The sequence below is a fragment of the Danio aesculapii genome, chromosome 3 (assembly GCF_903798145.1).
Source record: "Danio aesculapii chromosome 3, fDanAes4.1, whole genome shotgun sequence".
In the NCBI taxonomy this organism is placed as follows: domain Eukaryota; kingdom Metazoa; phylum Chordata; class Actinopteri; order Cypriniformes; family Danionidae; genus Danio; species Danio aesculapii.
The window spans coordinates 39,784,614-39,806,824 of NC_079437.1; the positions used below are offsets into that span (position 1 = coordinate 39,784,614).

The 22,211-nt window shown below is 36.0% G+C and overlaps 1 protein-coding gene across 2 annotated transcripts in view; it reads left to right on the plus strand.

Moving 5' to 3' along the window:
* sdk1a (sidekick cell adhesion molecule 1a) overlaps window positions 1-22,211 on the plus strand; it is a 637,737-nt gene that overhangs the window by 612,062 nt on the left and 3,464 nt on the right. The window contains exons 36-43 of one of the 2 annotated variants that reach the window (XM_056453953.1): window positions 2,783-2,898; window positions 5,626-5,812; window positions 7,525-7,662; window positions 10,785-10,946; window positions 11,136-11,261; window positions 14,013-14,177; window positions 19,990-20,127; window positions 20,286-20,406. In XM_056453953.1, the coding sequence (XP_056309928.1) occupies window positions 2,783-2,898; window positions 5,626-5,812; window positions 7,525-7,662; window positions 10,785-10,946; window positions 11,136-11,261; window positions 14,013-14,177; window positions 19,990-20,127; window positions 20,286-20,406 (1,153 nt within the window). The remainder of the gene's footprint in view (window positions 1-2,782; window positions 2,899-5,625; window positions 5,813-7,524; window positions 7,663-10,784; window positions 10,947-11,135; window positions 11,262-14,012; window positions 14,178-19,989; window positions 20,128-20,285; window positions 20,407-22,211) is intronic. The other variant, XM_056453952.1, reaches the window with a different exon arrangement.

The window sequence follows — 22,211 nt, forward strand, 5'->3', positions numbered from 1 at the left end:
TTGTTGATTTATTTCCTAAGGTTATTAAAGTAGGTGTAAACAAATACAGTGGCAGTTTTAGGTCAGTTTTAGGCAATTTTTTTTGTCAGTACTTCGCGTTTAAGTTTCTTGTTTGATCCTTGCTATGACTTTGTAATAATGTAATTAATAATTGAAAACAAGGTGACACGGTGGCTCAATGGTTAGCACTGCCACCTCACAGCAAGAAGGTTGCTGGTTCGAGTCCTAGCTGGTTCAGTTGGCATATCTGTGTAGAGTTTGCTGGTCCCCCTCATGTTTGCGTGGGTTTCCTCTGGGTGCTCCGGTTTTCCCTACAGTCCAAAGACATGCGGCATAGGTGAATCGAATAACCTAAATTGGCCGTAGTGTATGAGTGTGAATGAATGTGTTTGGATGTTTCCCAGTTATGAGTTGTTATGGAAGGGAAAACGCTGTGTAAAACATATACTAAATAAGTTGTCGGTTCTTTCCGCTGAGGCAACTCCTGATGAATAAAGGAACTAAGCCAAAAGAAAATGAATGAATGAATGAATGAATGAATAAATGAAAACAGTTAACTTAAACAATTAAGAATAATTCAACTGTACCTCACAATTCTGATGCTTGGCACTGAAAGATTCATCCTTGTCCAGTGTTTATTTATCTCTCCAAACGTTATGGGTGATAAAACGATCTTTGTAAGAGTTTAAACTAGACTGGCAGATATCTTTAAGTCTTCTTTTAATGTTCATGATCCATGTCTGTTTTTTCTGATAGTAAAGCCTAAAGTACACTTCAGTTTTGACAAGTACACAAGAAAGAGCCTGCAAAAAGTGCATGTGATATGAATTTTGGCTTTAGAACAGGAAGTTAAAAGGGCCTTGATGCACACAGCAATATTCAGTGGTTGACATGATTTTCTCTAAAAGGGTAGGCAGTTTTATTGAGCAGCTCCTCCCCTTTTTTAAATGCCCAATAGCATTTTGTTTATATCAGAGCTTACAACAGCCAGTCTAATAGTAATACTGCATTTGTCTAGCTGTTTCTCCACCTAATCACCTCCGTATTGCTCTAAAATACAGAATGCAGTGTAGAATTTAAACAGGTCTGATACATTTTGTGGTCTGTGATGGCTTGCATATATGATCCTATCATGTGAATGTCTCTGAACTAGATCAGATTGCATGTTCTGTGTTGGTTCACGTGACACTAATGTAAAACTAGACTTCATTCAACCCAATGGAAAGCATATTTACACTGTTTGAATTGTTCATCACTTACACTACCTAACAGTCTTGTCGCCAACAAATAATAACTTGACTTCTAGTTGATCATTTGGTATCAGAAGTGGCTTATATGAAAGGCGAAGGCCTCTAGATTAAACTTATTTTACAAAAATAAAATATGATCATGCCTTTATTTTTAATTATTTAATTTGTACAGTAAGGTCTGACTTTGCTTAGTCAAAAGTTTTGTCACTTAAATAATGTACAGTAAAGATTATAAAGTCATGATGCAGTGGAAAAAGAATAAATATTGTATATGACTCCAAATAAGCTTGGAGGACTGCATCTACACATCTCTGCAATAACTCAAATAACTTATTAATAAAGTCATCTGGAATGGCAAAGAAAGCATTTTTGCAGGACTCCCAGAGTTCATCAAGATTTTTTGGATTCATTTTCAATGCCTCCTTCATCTTACCCCAGAAGTGTTCAATAATGTTCATGTCTAGTAACTGGGCTGGCCAATCCTGAAGCACCTAGACCTTGAAGGCAAGAATTTGCCCTCTCCAGTGGTTTGTAATGTAATGGGCAGCACAAATGTCTTGATACCTCAGACTATTGATGTTGTCATCCACTCTGCAGATCTCTCGCACGCCCCCATACTGAATATAACCCAGACCATGATTTTTCCTTCACCAAACTTGACTGATTTCTATGAGAATCTTGGGTCCACACGGGTCCAATAGGTCTTCTGCAGTATTTGTAATGATTGGGATGCAGTTCAACAGATGATTCATCTGATAAATCTACCATCTGCCACTTTTTACCAAATGATCAACTAGAAGGCAAGTTATTATTTGTTGCTCTTACAACTGGAATCGACTTTTGTCAGGTAGTGAATGTTGTTCACTAAGTGTCATTTACCATGTAGATTATTACATAAGGGGAGGAGTACGAAAGTTGTCAAGACCTTTTTTTCAGTATGTTGATGTAGGGGGCTTTCTTTTTGCGCATCATTGCCTCATAGCAAATTAATTAAAGGGCCGTGGTTAAGAATATTGTGGCTGAAGCTGTCAAACTGACGTTAACAGAGTAGTACCACTACCAATGTTGAAGGAAGTGGTCAGATCTTCAGGTTGTTTTTCAGTGGGTTAACTTGCACAGGTTAATTGTTCACCTACAGAATAACAATGTGCACTGGCAAAATAAACATTGTAAATTTGAATTCACATAGGCTTTAATTGTAAATGTTTTGGATCATACTAATATTTGGGGGCTAAAATATCAATTCTAAAATCTAAAAGTATACTCAAGTTTTTTTAGGAGCTGGTTTGGTTACCACTGATTTTGGTTGTATGAACGTTGCTCAGAAAGCTTTCTTTTGTGCTCTTCAAAAGTCAGAAAGTCATGGAGTTTTAGAATGACTTGAAACGTGGAGCACTTCAGACGGAAGCAGTAAGAGTGCTTTTTTTTTTTTTTTTTTGGTGTCTGCAGGGTGCATTTGATGTCTTTTGTAGCGAAATCACCGGAGGGATTTCGTGTGATGTATTTACAGTATCTCCTCTGCTCTTTCTCAGCCCCCTCAGTGGCCCCGCAGAACATCCAGATCAACACTTTGTCATCCACTCAGCTGGAGGTGCAGTGGGAGCCTCCACCCGCTGAGACCCAAAATGGCATCATTCAGGGATATAAGGTGACACCCCTGAACCACCCACTTCGTCCAGTCTCCCTCATACTCCTATTATCTGTCCTCTTTCTCTCCTCCCCTTTACCTCTTCTGTCATTTCAAGCTCTCTCCGGGGTGGAAGAATAACTACAGTCTGGTGCCTTCTGCTTCCTTTTCTTTCTTTCCCATGGATTTATTGTATTAGATTATGGTGTTAGATGGTATGTTTTATAGAACTGCCCATTGGGGGACATGAATTAATCATCACGGGTGAGGGTTAAGTGAGTGTCTGCTGAAATATATATGGAATTGATATATAAAAATGTCCTGGCAGTAATATGGTGGATTCATGTTAGTCCAGAGACCCCTGTTGTTTTCAGTGCATTTTCCATGCTAAAATCCCTTGCAAATTTCATGTTTTTAAAGAGTTTAAATGGCCACATATAAACAAATATGGATCATATGAAGAAGATACGTGTGTTGAATGTTGCTCATCCATTCATTTAGTCAGTCAGCCTATATACAGTTGAAGTCAGAATTATTAGCCCCCCTTCTTTTTTAAGTTTCCCAAATTATGTTTAACAGAGCAAGGAAATATTCACAGTATGTCTGATAATATTTTTTCTTCTGAAGAAAGTCTTATTTGTTTTATTTCGGCTAGAATAAAATCAGTTTAAAAAATTTTTAAACCCATTTTAAGGTCAAAATTATTAGCCCCTTTAAGCTATATATTTTTTTATTTTTGATACAATAACTTGCCTAATTACCCTAACCTGCCTAGTTAACCTAAATAACCTAGTTAAGCCTTAAAATGTCACTTTAAGCTGTATAGAAGTGTCTTGAAAAATATCTAGTCAAATATTATTTACTGTCATCATGGCAAAGATAAAAGAAATCAGTTATTTGAAATGAGTTATTAAAAATATTATGTTTAGAAATGTGTTGAAAAAATCTTCTCTCCGTTAAACAGAATTTGGGGGAAAATAAAGAGGGGGCTAATAATTCAGGGAAGCTAATAATTCTCCAACTGTAATCCATATATTCTACTAAGTATTATAAACAATTGCATGAAACATGTATTTTCTGATTTGTTTGTAATTTCAGTGTATGTCCCTACGTTCTGGTAAGCTTCGTTATATTTGTTTTAAAAAGGTATAAAAATATTTAAAGCACTCATAGAAAAAGCTTGTGATACTCCAAGTGGTCACTTCGTCTGGTGGGAAAATACATTAAACTCTGTTTGAGACATGCTATGTGGTGTCTGGTTTGAGGTTAGCATCTTCAGCTAAAGCACAGACTGGTAGAAAATGTCAACTCTGATATTGTCAAGTCTGTTAGTGTTTTAAAACTATAAGCACAGTCAAAAAGAGTCTGCTGACATTTTTTGATAATTTTGTACAAAATCTGATTTATGTGGAAGGATTTTTAGGGTATAGTCAATAAAAACTTAACAAATTTAATAAAATAATAATAACCTTTTACCTTTTATTTCACTTTAGAAACACTTGTTTGGAAAACAAAGCCAATCTCTCGTCTAATATATCCACTAAAAATAGAAAATATTACTTAACAAACTGTATTGTACATGAATCATAAATATATTTGCAGATGTTCAATAATAATACTGAAATCAAAACTAAATAATTCTATATTTTCACGCACTTGCATAGGTAAATAAATAGATGGAATTTTAGGTTCAAAAATTTGCGCCCGCAGGTTCCGTGTGGGACTTATAACACTGCATTTATACAGGGCTTCAGCATCAACGCTTGACCGAGGGCATGTCTACAGTTAGGGCTGACATGATCGTCATAGCAGCGTCAGACAATGAAATTAGTTCGGCTACTGTATGAGCTGGGGTATTTGCATAAAGGCTGACGATCTGATTGGTTGACGCTTCCATTGGCGCAAGAAAAGTTGAGAAATTCCCAACTTCTGCAGCGAGCAACGACACTGAAGCTGCGCAGACAGATTCACAATGCAGTTTGGCAACGCCTGACGTCACCCATTCAAAGTGAATAGCAAGCATTGACACTGATGCCTCGTGTAAATGGGGTGTAAGTTAAAGAGTTCACTGGGTTATTTTTTATTATTCATCTCTCATTAAATAATTTGGTAACACTTTAATTTAAGGTAACATAGTTACATATGTTCCATGTACTTACTATAGTAATTACAATGTATTATGCATTCTAACCCCGGCAATATAGTAAATATAGGGTTGAAGTCATAATTATTCGCCCCCCTGTTTATTTTTTCCCTAATTTCTGTTTAACAGAGAGAAGATTTTTTTTTGTAATTAGGCAAAATATTCTGTAACGATGGTCTGTTCTGTAGACTATCAAAAAATAATATAGCTTAAAGGGGCTAATAATCTTGACATTAAAAAGGTTTTTAAAAATTAAAAACTGCTTTTATTCTAGCCGAAATAAAACAAATAAGACTTTCTTCAGAAGAAAAAATATTATCAGACATACTGTGAAAATTTCCTTGCTCTGTTAAATATAATTTGGGAAACATTTAAAAGAGAAAAAAAAAATCAAAGGGGGGCTAATAATTCTGACTTCAACTGTATGTAATGAATAGTAAAATGAAAAGTATTACACTGTAACAATGTCACCATAAAATAAAGTGTAACCATTAATTAATTAAATTTATAATATTCAATAATTTCTACTGTGTATCCAGTCAGGGCAGAAAGGGTTTTGCTATAGCAGATGAAGCTTTCATTTACATGTCTTTGTTTGGCTGTAGATTCTCTACTGGGAGATGGACAGTCAGAATGAAACGGAGAGAGTGAAGATCCTCTTCCGACCAGAAACCAACATGAGGTTAAAAAACTTGACCAGCTACACGTACTACATGGTCAAACTGTTGGCCTTCAATGCTGCAGGAGACGGGCCATTCAGCGAGCCCAGGAGGGGACGCACTCTTCAGGCAGGTGAGCAGATGCACAAATCATCCAAATGGCCATTATACTCCCATTCAGAGGTAATGACAGAGCCCCCCTTCTGAACTTAGAGCAAACTGTTACACCTTTACCAGCTAACCAATAAATCTGACCGCAGACAGAACACCAAGGGCAGCACGTCCACTTCTATATTGTGTTCTTCCCCATGCATGAAAACCAGGTCGACACCTGATCATATTTTGGAGCGTGTGGCGTTATATCGCCATTGCATCATTCACATTAGCAATTCATGTGTTCTGCATTAAATCATTCAGTCTGTAAATGTTGTCGGACTGAATTACACACAAGCGGGGGAATGATTTAACCCCAGGCTTCAGGGAGGGGCTCGTTGCCCACATTTGAGAATTATTCAAATGGTCTGGATGTGACCTCATTTGTTCAAACAGAGGAAGCTCTGCAGCTCTACCTCTCTTTAGCATTTCCTAAAGCGAAAAGCTACGTTTGGGTAAGAAGACAGATTTGCATAGCTGTAAAGTCACTGAGAGACTGAAGCGCTGTGTTTGTAATGTATTAATCAAAAATCTGATTGGACAAACCACATTTACATTAGTGAGTAGCTATGTTGCTTTAAATGTAATTGTAAACATGCATTTATTAATACTACAAATTACAATTATTTATTAAACTCAAATATGTTAAAATATTTATTGAAGGTTTATTGAAAATCTATCCAAAAAAATGTTCAATACAGGCTCATTGTGAAAATGTACACCCATATATATATATATATATATATATATATATATATATATATATATATCTGAAGAGCGTGAATTATGTAGCCAGAGCTACGTATGGCTACATTTCATCTTTAAAACAAATGCCACGGGGGCGACATGATGCCGCCGATGGCTTCAAACTACCAGTTTACTGCATACCTCTGTGTGGACGGCTTTTCCGCTGTTACCAGTTTGCCCAGTAGCTCGATGTGTATGCTGGCAGACTTGCAGAGAGGAGTTGACCGCAACAACAGGGTTAGATTCCGGCGAAAAACTGTTCCAGAAAGCAGGTAAAACAAAAGGCAATAACTGAAATAAACAGTTAAAATCGGTTCTTAACTTTTTCGCTGACAAAAGTTAAGAACCGATGGGGGGTTTTATGGGGGGGGGGGGGTATCTCTTATTTTCACATCCGAATGTTGACAGGTATGCTTTGAATGTATTTTGAGTCATTAACCTAAAAATAAGATCTTGTTTGTAATGGTGCCTATAATTGTGTACGAGTTATTAGATCGCTACCAAAGACATAGTAAAATTATGTTTTCGCTAACAGAAAGTTGTGATTTTGCTAACAGAAAGTTAGAATACTGAAATACATGTGGTCAATTTGTCCATTACCCACATTTAGAATCATCAAGGTAAATTATTAAAATGGTCAAAATGACTTGGTTGTTTAAATGATAAATGTATTTTTTTTAAAACTTGCCAGTTTCCTTATTATTTCTGGCTCTTGTCTAGACTGTATGGCTTTTTGGAATACATTTGATTTAAAATTGAAGTGAAGTTGAAACGTGGTCAAGATCTTCATGTGGTTCCATTATGCACAAGAGCATTGATTAATCAAGGTGGAATCAGAGTAACACAAACACAGTCTCAAGCTGCTGATTGCTTCAATTGTATTTCATGTCATTTATGAAATGAGTGTGTATTTGTCACATTGATTGAACTGTGCGGTTCTCTCAGCACCCAGCGCCCCCAGCTTCATCAGTTTCTCTGAGGTGACCAGCAGCACTCTGAACGTGTCCTGGGGTTTCCCTCTGTCTCCCAACGGTGTGGTGGAAGGGTACAGGGTGGTGTATGAACCCACCGCCCCTATTCAAGGTCAGTCATAGCTGAATACGCTATTCCTAAGCCAAAACCTGCATTCATTTTCTCCACAGGAAATTGATTTTTAACAAAGAGCTATAAACCATTACAGAAAGACCTACTGTGTGCTCTGAGGTTGTTATTCGATGGTATAAACTTCTGTTAAATCCATCACCCTGCATTACAAAAAGTTCTTTAAATAATCCTATTTAACAGTGGTATTTATTCTGAAAAAACTAAATGTTTTCTTACCAGTTCTGGTGTAGTTATTAGAACTGAAAAATAAAGACTGCAGCTTTCCTTTCATGTTCATATGCTCTAAAACAGGGGTCACGACACTGTCCTGGTGGGCTGATGTCCTCCAGATTTTATTTCCAACCCTATAGTCAAACACACCTGAACAAGCTAATCAAGACGGTTGATCCCTTGTGACATTTTGAAATCTCAATCTCATCAATCTGGAGTCGCCACAGCGGAATGAACCGACAACTTATTCAGCATATGTTTTACACAGCGGATGCTCTTCCAGCTGCAACCTATCACTAGGGAAACACCCATACACACTCAATCACACAAAATGTTGAGTGTGACAATTTACGGGCAATTTAGCTTACCCAATTCACCTATGGCGCATGTCTTTGGACCGGAGCACACCCAGAGAGCGCTACCCACTGCACCACCGCACCGCCTGTTATACTACCCCAATAAAAGTTTGTTTAAAAAATGAGATTAAAAAAATAATAATAATAAAAGGCACTGTGTAATTGCCTCTAATGTTCTAAAGTGTTCATTAGATATATTTAAGTGTATACAATAATGCATATACAAGATGTTAAAACTGTATAAATGTTGCATAAGGACCTCATTAAGTCAAGAAAATGAAACAAAATAAAGTATTTTTACTTGCATTACTCAGTTCACAAAGTACACAAGTACATCTAATTGTTTTTAATGATTGACTTTACTGTAAGTAAATTGTACAATATTAGAGTAAAACATCAGAAGGGTCTTTACACATACATAAAAGAGTTCTGAAGTAGACAAAAGAGACGTAAATGCCAGGTGGGAATGCATTGTCTGTTTGATATCCACCCAAATACATCTTAATCTTAATAATAATGATATTAATGATACAAGCCACAACCATATGAGCATGGATGATTTCCATGTGAAATAAAAATCACACACAAGCTGGACTACAACAGAAAATATCACTATTTTTAATTTTTTTATTATCGCTATTTTAACCAAGCAGTCTAAAGCGCATGACGCAAAAGCATTAAGGGTGTGTCTGAATCCACTTTTGCTATTTTAAGGATGGAATACGCTCTGTGCTGCGGCGCATGGTCTAACAGGGTTGAGCTTATTCTCTTAATGAGTTATGGGTGTGTTTTGAGCATAACGTGTATTAAACCAATCAGAGTCTCATCTCCCATTCCCTTTAAGTGTCAGTTACATCACGCCATGTTGCATTTACTCATGGCGGACTTTGTAACTAGAAAAACTGAACACTTTACTAGTAAGAAAACAATTAAACAGACCATCTGCTGCGAGGATAAAGAACGAGCCTCCTCTATTCGGCCTCTTTCCTTTCTCTTTACTTTACTTTTACTCTTTACTCCTTTACTTTCGTGGAAATGGAAAGGTGTTGTACGCACTTCACTGAAGACATCCCACAAATGCTTCATAATTAGCCTACATGTTTAATTTCGTTTGTTAAGCGCAAAGATCTTTTACAAAACTATTTCTAAATTCAGTTTTAATTTCCAGCAAACAAATAAATGAACAATAATAATGAAGGGCGGTCAAAAAATATTTAAAAATTTTATATCCAAACACACGTCCTATTCTGCTCCATATGGTCCAAAACCTGACAGGTGGACAAATCTAAACTTGTTTTTATTAAAACAAATAAAAATATGCATATAATAAATAATACTGCTAATAATAATAACATTTTACAACTGCAAATTGTCATGAATAAACTGAAAAAAGCCCCCAGAGATGAAGAATGCAGAAAGGCAGAGGTTTTTATATTTATGTTAAAAATAAATAATTTTTGTAATATTTTGATCCTTTAATTTTTTTATTGATAAAAATATTTGCATATTGCTGTACATCCTGTGTGTATTAAGCAATGTGTACGCGTTTAAGGCGCACAACTAACGTGCTCTGCGCTGAACTTTAGACTTGCTTTCAGCTGGTCTATTGCACAGTCTATTTCAGTTCCTCAAAATAGCAACGCGCCAACAATTCACCTTAACACACCTCCTTTCTAAATCGGAACACCCATGAGTCCACAAAGCAGTGCAAATGGATTTACTGTTTAAACAACGAGGTGTAAAGCGTGAAAATTAGGGTTGTGTTGGTCTGAAAATAACAACAAATCGCGCCAAACGCATATTGTGCCTTATTGCACTGGGAGTATGATAGGGCCCAACGTCAGTCTCCCGATGATGTCAAAATGCATTAAAAATGTAAATGTATACTGTCCATAGATAAAATCAACTACTTTAAATTAATAGTTTTGTACTTTTTGTTTTCATTTGTTTGCATCATTTACAACGCTTTGAGGGATTATAGTTCTTTCTTTCATTAGAAGTACAGGCTTTTTGGCACTATATGAGCCTTATTGTTTGACTTTTTTTTTCTTCTTAGCTTCAAATCATGGCTTTATTCATGGCTGACAATGCTTTAACAAAGACTTTTTAAAACGTCTATAAAATGCTTAAGATATAAAAGTGAAAAATACTTCCAGAACCAGCCCCCCCCTCAAAAACAAAAACCTCCAGTCACTGCAGAAATCTACAGTAGTGCATTTTTCTACTGTATCAGAATCTGTTTTCATAATGTTGTTACTCTAACAGTAGCTTATGTTTTTACCATCGCCAGTAGTGATTTAACTCTATTTTGATGTTTAATGATGAGTTGTTTATATAAAACTCATTTTCTTGTTTCCATGGCCCCGGAGCAGAAATTGTCTGGTTTTAATAATGTCAGTGTTTATAGTTTATAACACATAAATAGAGTAATTGATTTCAAGACAAACTCACTGCGGGGAGGCAGATTCTGTATTGCAATGTTTGCTGTTGTTGTGTGGTAGTGCGTAATCGTGTGTGTGTTTGTGTATCTATCAGGTGTGACTAAAGTGGTAACGGTGGATATTCGTGGCAGCTGGCAGCGTTGGCTGAAGGTGCGTGACCTGACCAAAGGCATGACCTATTGCTTCCGCGTGCAGGCCAAGACTATTGCCTACGGGCCTGAGGCAGAGGCCAATATCACAGCGGGTCCTGTCAAAGGTGAGCTACACAACCACAACCAAACAAGCACACCAACAAACAGATCAGCAGAAAGTCTGAGGGTCGCTGAGCACAGCTTCCATTACCTGCTCCTCGGCAAGAGGTGTCTGAAATCCAGGCTGTGAAAAAAACCCACCTGTGTGGATCAATATCTGGCAGGCCTGACTGCATGCTCTCCTCTGTGTGCAGGATCTCCCGGATCACCTGTAGAAATGTCAATCACGAAGACAGGATCTATGCTTAACATCCAGTGGACAGCAGGGGAAGCAGGAGCAGGACATGTGACGGGTTATGTGATTGAAGCACGTCCCTCAGGTACATATTGTGTGTATTTTTTTAATGCAAAATAAAAAGTGACCATATATCAGTGCTGTCAAGTTAATAAACTAAGTAGCTTGCATAGTAACTTTAAAGGGCACCTATGATGAAAATCATCTTTTGAAAGCTGTTTGGACAGAACTGTGTGTAGTTATAGTCTGTCCACAGTCATATTTGAGTGATATAAATGCAATATATCTTTTTTTTATTTCCTGAATGAAAATCGGGTTGATGTCAAAACCCAACGTCAGGCTGACGTCAACGTCCAACCTAAAATCAACATCGAATCATGTTACACCTTGACGTTGTGTGGACGTTACAACCATGACATCTATCAGACGTTGGATTTTGATCACTTTCCAACACAACCTAAAATCAACCAAATATCAACGTAATTTGACGTTGTTATTGGATGTCAAAATAACGTTGTCCTTAGACGCTGGCTTGACTTTGAATTTTGGTCACCTGACGTCATGACCTAAATCTAACCTAATATTAACGTCTTAGGATGTTGTGTGCCTGCTGGGAGCATTAAAGGCACAGGCAGCAAAAACAGCTGCATTGTGTTTAGAACAGAAAATCCCAATATTCTGAAAGGTATAATAAATAATCTGATGGGTGTTTTAAGCTGAAACTTTACAGACACATTCTTGATACACAAAAGTGTTTTTTTTATCTTGAAAAGGGGTAAAATAGGTGCCCTTTAAATTATATTTATCTTGGTGAGGGGATTATTGATACATTAAGGTTTCACAAGTCTTCTAAAATTGAAAACTTCAGTTTAAAGTTGCAAGTGAACTTTAAGGGAGATCAAAGTGTCTCCAAAGTTCTCTACACTTTATTAGCTGCTTTTATTATTAATGGGAAAGAACTCTGCAAATACTGATGTTATTATTAGCTACATGAGCAAAAAATATTAAACACAGAAAAGGTTAATAATTGCATTCTGACATTAGGCTGAAATAAAAATCAATGTAAGATGAAATATTAGATGAATAACCTTAAAATCTCAACTGAAGGATCCATGCAGCTAACTACTAGTTACTAAAACTATCAATGTTGGGGAAAATATTATTAATAATAACAATAATAATAATAATAATAATAATAATAATAATAATAATAATAATAATAATAATAAACACATAGCAAAATATTTTTTAAAATTAAAACGAAGGTAGAATAAATATTGTAAAATATTAATAAAAAGCCTGATAAAACATTTAATAGTACAAGAATATGTATTGTTCTATTAATAGTACAAGAATATCACTGAAATGGATAATGATGTTATTGATAAATTGATTATATGGGACATTCTACCAGAAATGTACATTTTCTGTCCCTAAAATAAAAACATAAACACAGTGAATAAAAAGTTTTTCATCCCAAAAATCTCTAAAATGGACTGATGGTTGATTTCTGTGAATCGTCCTGTAAAGGAGTATGTCGTTCATTTGGTTTTCAGATTTTTGTTCATTATTAAAAGCATTTTACAAATATTCAAACCCTGTCATTGTCCTTGTCCTCAGCCCAATCGAACTTACAGCTTTAATAGTTTTGTTATGCTAAAAACTGTTATTTAGAAAAAAAACTTCAGAAATAGCAAGTTTAAGTTGTTATCATCCACATCAGTAGATTTAAAAACATAAAATATTAAATCAATTCTACAAATAAATATTACAAATATAAAATACAAATAAATGTACAATTGTCCCCATGTTTCTGTCAGTCCTGTCACATTTGCATGAAATGTAACATAAAATGCGTGCAATACACCTTTAAGGCTATGACTCAGAGGTAGTGACATCATTTGATGGAGGAGAAGCTGACATTGATCGAGGATGCGTTCTATCATTGAACTGTATGATTTTATGCTTGTTTTTGTATGATTTTTTTTAGGACGACAAGCTTAAGTCAGGCCCTGTCGCATTTTTTATAGGTGAAAATGTATTTGTCTGGTAGAATGTCCCATATATTGCATATTGATTTTACCTCACAAATTATTTGTATATTAAACTGTATAGTTACTGTTTTCATGTAATATCAGATCTTAGATTTGACTAGGAATCTCATTAATGCTGTTTTATTGCTGTCAGTGTCCAATATCTGCCACACCTATATAATCTATACACTATACACAGTATATAATCTATTAACCACGTCCTGTCAGCTATCTGAGTTTTTTTCCATAAGGTTTATTCTTTCTGCACATATTTGAACAATGTGGGTCATTTTCATCACTCACTGCATCATCAATTCAAAGTAGAGCCAATAACCTGTTGTTTTTAACCTAATTTGTCTAAAGTGTCCATATTTTGGTGGTTTATGTCCCCACAATGAGTTACAGACAGAAAGCACATGTGTTTTTTCTCCGCTGAGGTAAAAGTCACCAGAATATGTGCGTGTTTTACAGGTTTTTCTTCACTTTTCTAGTTCAAACCATTTATTGCTGCTCATAACCTAAACTAATTTCTACTCCCATTTGGTGCTTGTCGAGTGTTTGTTTAGGGGTCTGATTGTTGGTCTGAAATCATCCACTGAACATCTACTTGCCATTGTTTGTGGGTTTCATTTATATAACTGCCCTTTCCATGTCATACTTTGATTCACATTCAACAGCATTGTTCGTCAGGCAGGGAAACAGCTGCTAGCTGCTCTTGATATCAGCGTCTGCTAAGTGTAATGAACTTAATGCTTCCAAGTGTAAAGTGACATTTTCATAGAAAGTGACCTTGCTCTCCACAGATGAGGGGTTGTGGGATACGTTTGTGCGACACCTGCCTCCCACCAGCACCTCTCACTCTGTGAGTCTCGACCGTCTGCGGCAGGGAATCAGTTACCAGTTCAGGGTGCTGGCCGTCAATGAGTTTGGCTACGGTGAGCCGAGTGCGCCCTCTGCTGCCATGTCAGGTAATTACACTCTCTCCACACACTTCTGCACAGTGGTGATGAGTCATCAAAGACATTACCACATGTCGTCGGTTACTATTGATATTATTTAGCTGTAATGTGACTTTTTACACCCACGTGACCTTTATGCACCGTGCCCTCACACTGCTTAGCAAGGCTTAATTGAACTAATATGCTTCACAGAACTGTCGCAGAAGATTGTTAAAATTATTTTGGAGAAAAAACAAATATGAATCATATAAAATTAGTGTAATATAGCTAAATATAATGTAATAAATATATTACTTTATTATTATATTTATATATATATATTTTTTTTACTCATTAAACATTGATTGACTGAAAACACTGTAATATGGATGCCAGGTTGTAAACACTAAATGTCTGTGCATATATGGTTTAATTGTATTAAATTATTTGTTTATTGTATTTGATAGATTACACATTCAATCAGTTTTTGTTGCATTAACACTGTTGTGACCAGCATGTGGCAGTTTAAACACTTTCAAACAGTGAATCATTCAAAATTTTTTGTTTCTGCCATCAATGTCTTTGAGGTTTTGACTTAAACCCTAGTGAACACCTATTTATGTCTTCATTTGTGTTCATAGTACCACTCTTGTTTACCAGTTCAAATTTGAAAGATACATTTTCTTGAATAGTAAAATTACATAAGATATTAAGGGTCAGATTTACCAAACAGGGCAAATTAGCGTGATTCTAAAGCAGAGATGCCCAAACTAGGGCCAGTGGTAACCTTTTATTTGTTTGTTTTATTGTTAAGCTACAAAAAAGCTATCTGAAATCAAATGTTTCAATTTAAATGATGTAAGTTAATCAGATTTAGTTTAAAATGTACAAATGACAGAAGACAATGAAGAGACTTTGCATTAAAATGAAAAGATACTGCATTAGGTAATACAATTCAAAGTAATTATTTCTATTTATTTTTTAATATTATGAGATGAATTAGGAAATTACCCATGGCAACCTTGAAGTAAAATAGTTTGGTATATTTATCTTTGGCCCACAGCTATCAATGATACTTGGTTTTTGTTCATTCATACGAAAAAGTTTGGGCACCCCTGTTCTAAACCAATGCTAATGGGCAAAGACATTTCTGGAGATGATTTACAGACAATGCACACATTAAAGTACAAAGACGTAACATCTCATTTACATATCAACCAACTCTATAAGCTCAGCGCAAATTAGCATAGTGGCAAATAAGCAGAGCCAGAAACAAATATAGGGGTTCTAAGAAAATAATCAATATTCATGATGTCAAAGTTAGCCAACTTCATAAAAAAAAAAATTTATTCAGTTAATAAAATCAGCTAAGTTACACATATTGAGTATAATTAGTATAAAAATATCATTTTCTTTTCTTTAGGTCTATTTAAATATTATATGTATTTATTTTTCGACAAATAATAGGCTTATAAACAAAACAGACAAGCTTCCAAGATAATAAGAAAAACATTTTTAAAATAAAGGTGAAAGACTGGACAGAACCCCTGCACTCAGCTCGAACGTTTTTTACATTTACTTAAAGTAGGCCATATCCGACTGTTTTTACATTGTCCACAAGATGTATGTTTTGACATCTGTGGTTTTGAAAGTCCTGTTATCCAGGCACGAGGATAACAGATCAGACATTTGAGGGAACTAAGATCATGCTGGTATTACATGACTCACCCTAGTTGTTTGTTCCAAGTTGTCTTTTAATTCCTGAAGCAAATAAAAAAAGCATATTTGGAAAACAATATAACGTGTTCCTCTGGCATTCCAAATAAATACATGTGGAAACTAGCTTCATTCTTATACCACACACATTCTGTTCTCTGTTGTGCCTAATCTTGGCAAAAACTGCAGCTATTTCAATCACAACATTTAAGACATGTTTTTTTAGGCATAACATAATCACACAAAAATTCATTATTTATGGAGCGTAAAGGTTAGTAAATCATCCATTCGTTTTCTTTTTTGGCTTAGTCCCTTTATTAATTCGGAGTCGCCACAGCGGAATAAACCACCAACTTATCCTGCACATGTTTACGCAGCAGATGCCCTTCCAGCCGCAACCCATCACTGGGAAACATCCATACTCTAACTCACACTCATACACTACGGACAATTTAGCCTTCCCAATTCACCTGTACGGCATGTCTTTGGACTGTGGGGGAAACTGGAGCACCCGGAGGAAACCCACGCGAACGACAATGCAAACTCCACACAGAAACGCCAACTGACCCAGCCGAGGCTCAAACCAGCGACCTTCTTGCTGTTAGGCGACAGCACTACCTACTGCGCCACTATGTTGCCCCTCGTTAGTAAATCATAAATAATTTAACTAGTTTCCTTTTTTGTCTGACCAGGAAATTCCTACAAATACACATTCAGTAAGTTTAGGTACAAAATACCTGTATCCACACATTTTCATTGTGATTCTAATCTGCGCATGTTTAGTCAATACTAAAAGTACTGTTTCAATGCTGAAAAGACTGTTTGCTCTGCCTTTCGAGTGAAAAAGAAGTTATATAAAATAGTGTATCCTTAAAACAGATGAAAGAAAATGTCTAGCAATAGAATAAACAATCCACAAAGCATGCATTGTGCTGCATTATCAAATTGTTCTAACGTTTTAGGCAAGTATCTTGACATAAGAATGTAGCTTTTACAAAACAGTCTGAATTATTTTAAGTGCATTTGGGAATTATAGGTTTGCTATTCTTTATACTTTTTAATTATTATAAATGTATTCTCATTAAGATTGTCTTGTTATCATATGTTTTCCTGTGGTTGAGCAATTACATTCAAATTTGTTGCTCGTGGACTCTCAACTACCAGCCTTATCACAGATAATACAAGTTTCTGTCCTATTACTGCATGGAGGAAGTTCATCAACGAAGGCTTCAGTGCCTTAAAAGGAACTTAAAGCAAGATTCAGGTGTTAAACATATATAGTCATGACCTTTGGCTGAATATTACAGCTGAGATCTAATCATCATGCTGTTGAAAATGTTTCAAGTTGTTAACACAGTCTTACCGTTATTAGTTTGCCGATGATAACAAAAACGCTTTTAATATAGCATGTGAGATTATAAACTTAGTCACGATGCATGTTTTGTGATTGCAGTTTTGACCTTGCTAACAGTGCTTATATCAAGATTTCAGTGTTACACTCTAAAATATTGCAGCTTTCAGAAAAGTATGATGCTGTTAAAGATGTTTCATGGCCATGGACGGGTTGCTAGTGTAAGAAATCTACCATGTTGCCTCAGCAAGTAATTAATGCAGTGCGGTGCAAGTCCTAGAGGTCTGTTTGTAAATGAAAAGCAAAGTATGTTATCAGCATCTTGCATGTTACAGGGATGAAATATTCATACCACAGGCATGCAGCAATCTGTCTGTGAGTTGATGTCACTGCAGCTCAGTATTGCTGTCAGAGCGGTCCATCATCGGCTGTCAGGAATGACTGGAGAGTTCTGGCACATTTGGGCCACACTCTCCTTTGCTCTAGAGCACTAGAGATGAGCAGATAGGATGATGGCCAGTAAACACGTGTCACTGCTGCTCTAAATATGGTAGATGATCACTGCTGCTTCTCTCAAATCAGAAAATACCTTCTAAATTGATGACTATCAGCATTACTATAATGGAAACTCAAGATAATTGGTTTGGATATGCAATAAATATTATGTTTCAGTGCATAATTGGCCCCTTTGAAAAAATGAATTTTGTGCAAAGTTTGTGTTGTGTATTCCAGGATTTTTTAAAGCTATAAAAGAATCACCCAGTACACAAATAGCCTTCATAGTACCCTACATGTAAGCACTGTGATCCATTTGAGGTCTATCTAAATGAAACTTTTACGCTGTTTAGAAGATGCATGTGATTTTTCTTGCCAATTTCCTAGTTTTTATTCAAATAATTACATTTTTTGCTAATTGTGGATACATATCCCTGTCTACATTTCTGGAGAACGCAAATTATGTAGCCAGAGGTACATCTAAAATGAACACCACAGGCAGTATGGAGTTAAAAATACTAATATTTACTAAAATCCACTGGCATGTGTATTAGCTTTATTGTCAGGAAGGCATAAATGAGTATGTTCATAATAGGGACACTATCACTATGGTATTCAATGAACTGACTGCTTTTCCGGTGTTACCGGTTGCCTTGTAGCTCGCCGTGTATGTCAGCAAACTTGGGATACGGAATAGAGTTGACGATGGGGTTTGAGTCTGGCGAAGAGCAGTTCCAGAAACCATTTTAAATAAAAGCAAAAACTAAATAAATAAACAACAGGCTAAAAACGTGGTGAAATCACATGGTCACGACGGCATAAATTTTTTCTAGATTGTTTTTGAAAACACTATCGGTTGGGTTTAAGGAATTGAGTGGGTGGGTCAGTCAGTCGACAGCAAGCTGGCCTGGTCGGCTGAAGTGTATATTGCGCACTCTGGTGAATTTACGCGTGAAGAAGACACACGAGAGGAATTTGTGATCATCAAAAAACATAGACAAGCTGTGTCTCATTTCAGAGACTGCATCCTCCGAAGGATGCATTCGAAGTGCACTGCGTCATCACAGCGCAATGAAGGCGGTCTCATTTCAAAAAAATTTGAAGCTCCTTCAAATGCAGCCTCAAATTGCGTCCTTCGTTTACCAGGTAATAAAGGACACAACCGGTGGATCTTTCGCGACCACGAACATCCCAAGATTCATTACGTGCTGATAACAGCAGGACGCTTTTAAAAGAAAATTCTGGATTAAATGTATGAATTAGGTTTATTTCACTTGGATATCTGAACACGTGTTAAAAAACAAAAAGAGTATGACATGTCTTACTAAAGAGTGATTTTATAGACAACTTACATTTTTATGTGTACATGTACAGATCATAGGGAATATATTTCCAGCTTCTGTAAACCTTGTTTTGCCTTTAGATCGCTTAAAATAAGTTTTAAAATCACTTTTACGAATTAATTTTTTTACCGTTTATTAACGACACCTGTTACGGATCATCTCATATCAAAATGCTCGGTTCGGCCTGTGTGGACTTCCAAGGGCTCACCTTTGAAGTCTGCAGTCTTCAGAGGAGGCAGCCTCGGAAATGAGACACAGCTACAGTCTCTGGTGGATTTGCAAAAACAAAAACAGCGAGCAGATGTACCTCTGCTTACGTATTTCACTGTCCCCAGAAATGTAGACCTGGGTATGTATCCGCATAGAGCCTGGGTTAAAAATACTAATATTTACTAAAATCCACTGGCATGTGTGTTAGCTTTATTGTCAGGAAGGCATACATGAGTATGTTCATAATAGGGATATTATCACTGTGGTATTCAATGTATATATAATACATAGTAAACAAATGTAAATTGGTTTACAGTTTAAGTATATGCTTAGACAAATAAAAAGAAAACCTAAGAAATTTGGCAGCATTTGAAAAATTGTTTCTAAATGCAATACTTTGAAATCAAACATGTTATGTCTCTGTGTAAACTTGAGTGCTGGCAACTTGTGTTTCTTTACAACGTGGCATCACTAACAATTATTAGAGATGATTTTGAAGAAGTCTTCAGTACACTAAACGTTACCAAGGAAAACTTTTCCTTTTTACATAACATACTCTACAGTTCATGTCAGCAGAATTTTTGAATCTGAAATTGTCGAAGTGAATTTACTCAAATTAATGGAAAATATTAGATATCCTATAGTGATGTGCAAGCAAAAAATGTGAACAGTCGACTTTCCTATATTTCCCTGAATCTTTATATTTTGTTTTTTCTATCATAAACAGCTCAAGTGGACACCCCGTTTTATGAGGAGTGGTGGTTTCTCATTGTGCTAGCACTGTGTGGCCTGATTCTGCTGCTGCTGGTGGTTTTTGGCCTTGTCCTGCATGGACAGAACAGAAAGTACAAGAGCTGTGGAACAGGTGACCTAAAGCTAACCTCTTGTTTTATAAATCCGCATGCATATTCATCTTGATAAACACGTCCACCCACTCAGACTCCCTCTCCGTCCAGCAAACCGTGATTAAAGTTTGACCCAGGTGATGTTTTTGCTGTGATGATGATATGCTGACTGCTGTAGGTAAAGCTGTGTCCACGGTGGAGGAGACGGTCACGCTGGACAACGGAGGATTCACGGCTCTGGAGCTCAACAGTAGGCCTGTTCATGTGAAGGGCGTCTTCTTGAGGAAGAATGGCACCAGGTACTGTAAAAAAACAGCTTATGTTTGTGTCAGCCCACTCGGGATTTGTTAATATTGTAAATTACTTGTTAAATCCAGTTAAATTGTATGTCAAATGCTAATTAGATCCGATTAAAATTATTATGCTAAGCTAAGCTAAAAGTGACCCCACTAGAACAAGAAATCAACTGAGCATATTAACAATGGTTCTTGTAAACTCTAGGACACTCATAAAATTAACCTTTTTCAAAAATAAATAGAGCTGTCACGATCATCAGCGATCTAGCCCTTGCAGATCGCCGGAAACATGCACTATCACCCGGACTACATTTCTGCCACTGAAATGAACTACAAATCCCATCATTCCCTGCACTCACACACCTGAACCAGATCCCCCTTGATTGTAAACACACAGCTGAAGCTAGTGAGGACTGATTACTAGGACTATAAAGACACCTCATTCACACACACTCTTTGCTGAGTCTTGTCAACTGTAAGTGAGCATTTCGAAGCGTTATCCTTATCTTATCTTATCTTGTCTTGTCTTGACCATGCTCATAGATTACCTTTATGCTCCTGTTTGCACCAGTTATGTCCTTTGCCTGTCTGACGATTGTCTTTAATAAAGCTACATTTGGATCCTCAGCTCAATTGTTAACCCGACTCATTACAGGAGTGTTCCTTTAAAGTTTACATGAAAATAATAAAACAGTTTTAAAAAGTCTGTCTTTACATTGTAAAAAGATTCTTGCTGCCTTCACTTTTTTAGTTCAATCAAATTAACTTTTTTAATCATCTTAACTAATCAAACTGACTAAAAATCTTAAGTTAAACTTTGTATAAAACATTTTAGTTGAAACCTGATTAACTTAATAAAATACGCAGCTTAAAAATATTTGTTGTCTTGACTTCTTCTCGTTATTTTTTTATACTATTTGTACTTTGTCCATGTCTGATTACTATGCCCTGGTAATTTAGCATTATAACTATTTATAACCAACCGAAAAAAATGTAATTTTCTTCAAGTCAATTGAGCTGCTTATAAACACAAGATTGTGGCAAATGTAAATGACCCCTTATTAATATGATTTGAGAAAGCAATTGAAACAAGCTTTATCACTCTGTTATATTACAACTGATTAGATACACAAACTGTGCAAATGGACTAGTTGTTTGGTTGTGTAAATGACTAGTTGATATTTAAAGAGTTCTTTTATTGTTCATATTTGATATGCAATCCCTAACCTTAAAGGCATAGTTCAGACAAAAAATAACATTCTGTCCAACACTCATAGCCACCCCTTCCCCAATGTTCTTCAAACTTGTATTACTTTTTTCTTCCTTAACATATAAAATATTTAAAGATTTTCAGTTGTATTTTCTCCTCTCTTTCTTCATACAATTGAAATCAATGGTCACCAAAACTGCTGGACAGCAGCATTCTTCAATATGTTGTTTCCTGCAGAAGAAAGAAAGTAATACAGGTTCGGGACACCATGAGAATGAGTAAATAATGACAGAATATTTTGTCTCCAAGGCAGGAGTTGTTTTCATCTCACTTCCACAGGTTTTATAATCCTCACCCACTCCTGCTTTAAATTCACTATATCTACTTGCTGTTTACTTACAATGATTTTCTTTCTGATCTAACTACATTTAATCATGTTTAATCAATCTCACTTTTAAATTGCTCCCAGACAAAAACAGAGAGACAGTATAACAAATATAAAATGCTCACCATAAGACTATATTATTTGTCTTGTATATAATTTTTGTAAAAAAAAAATGTGTTTCTTGTGAAGAGAATTTGCATGACAAAAACTCTC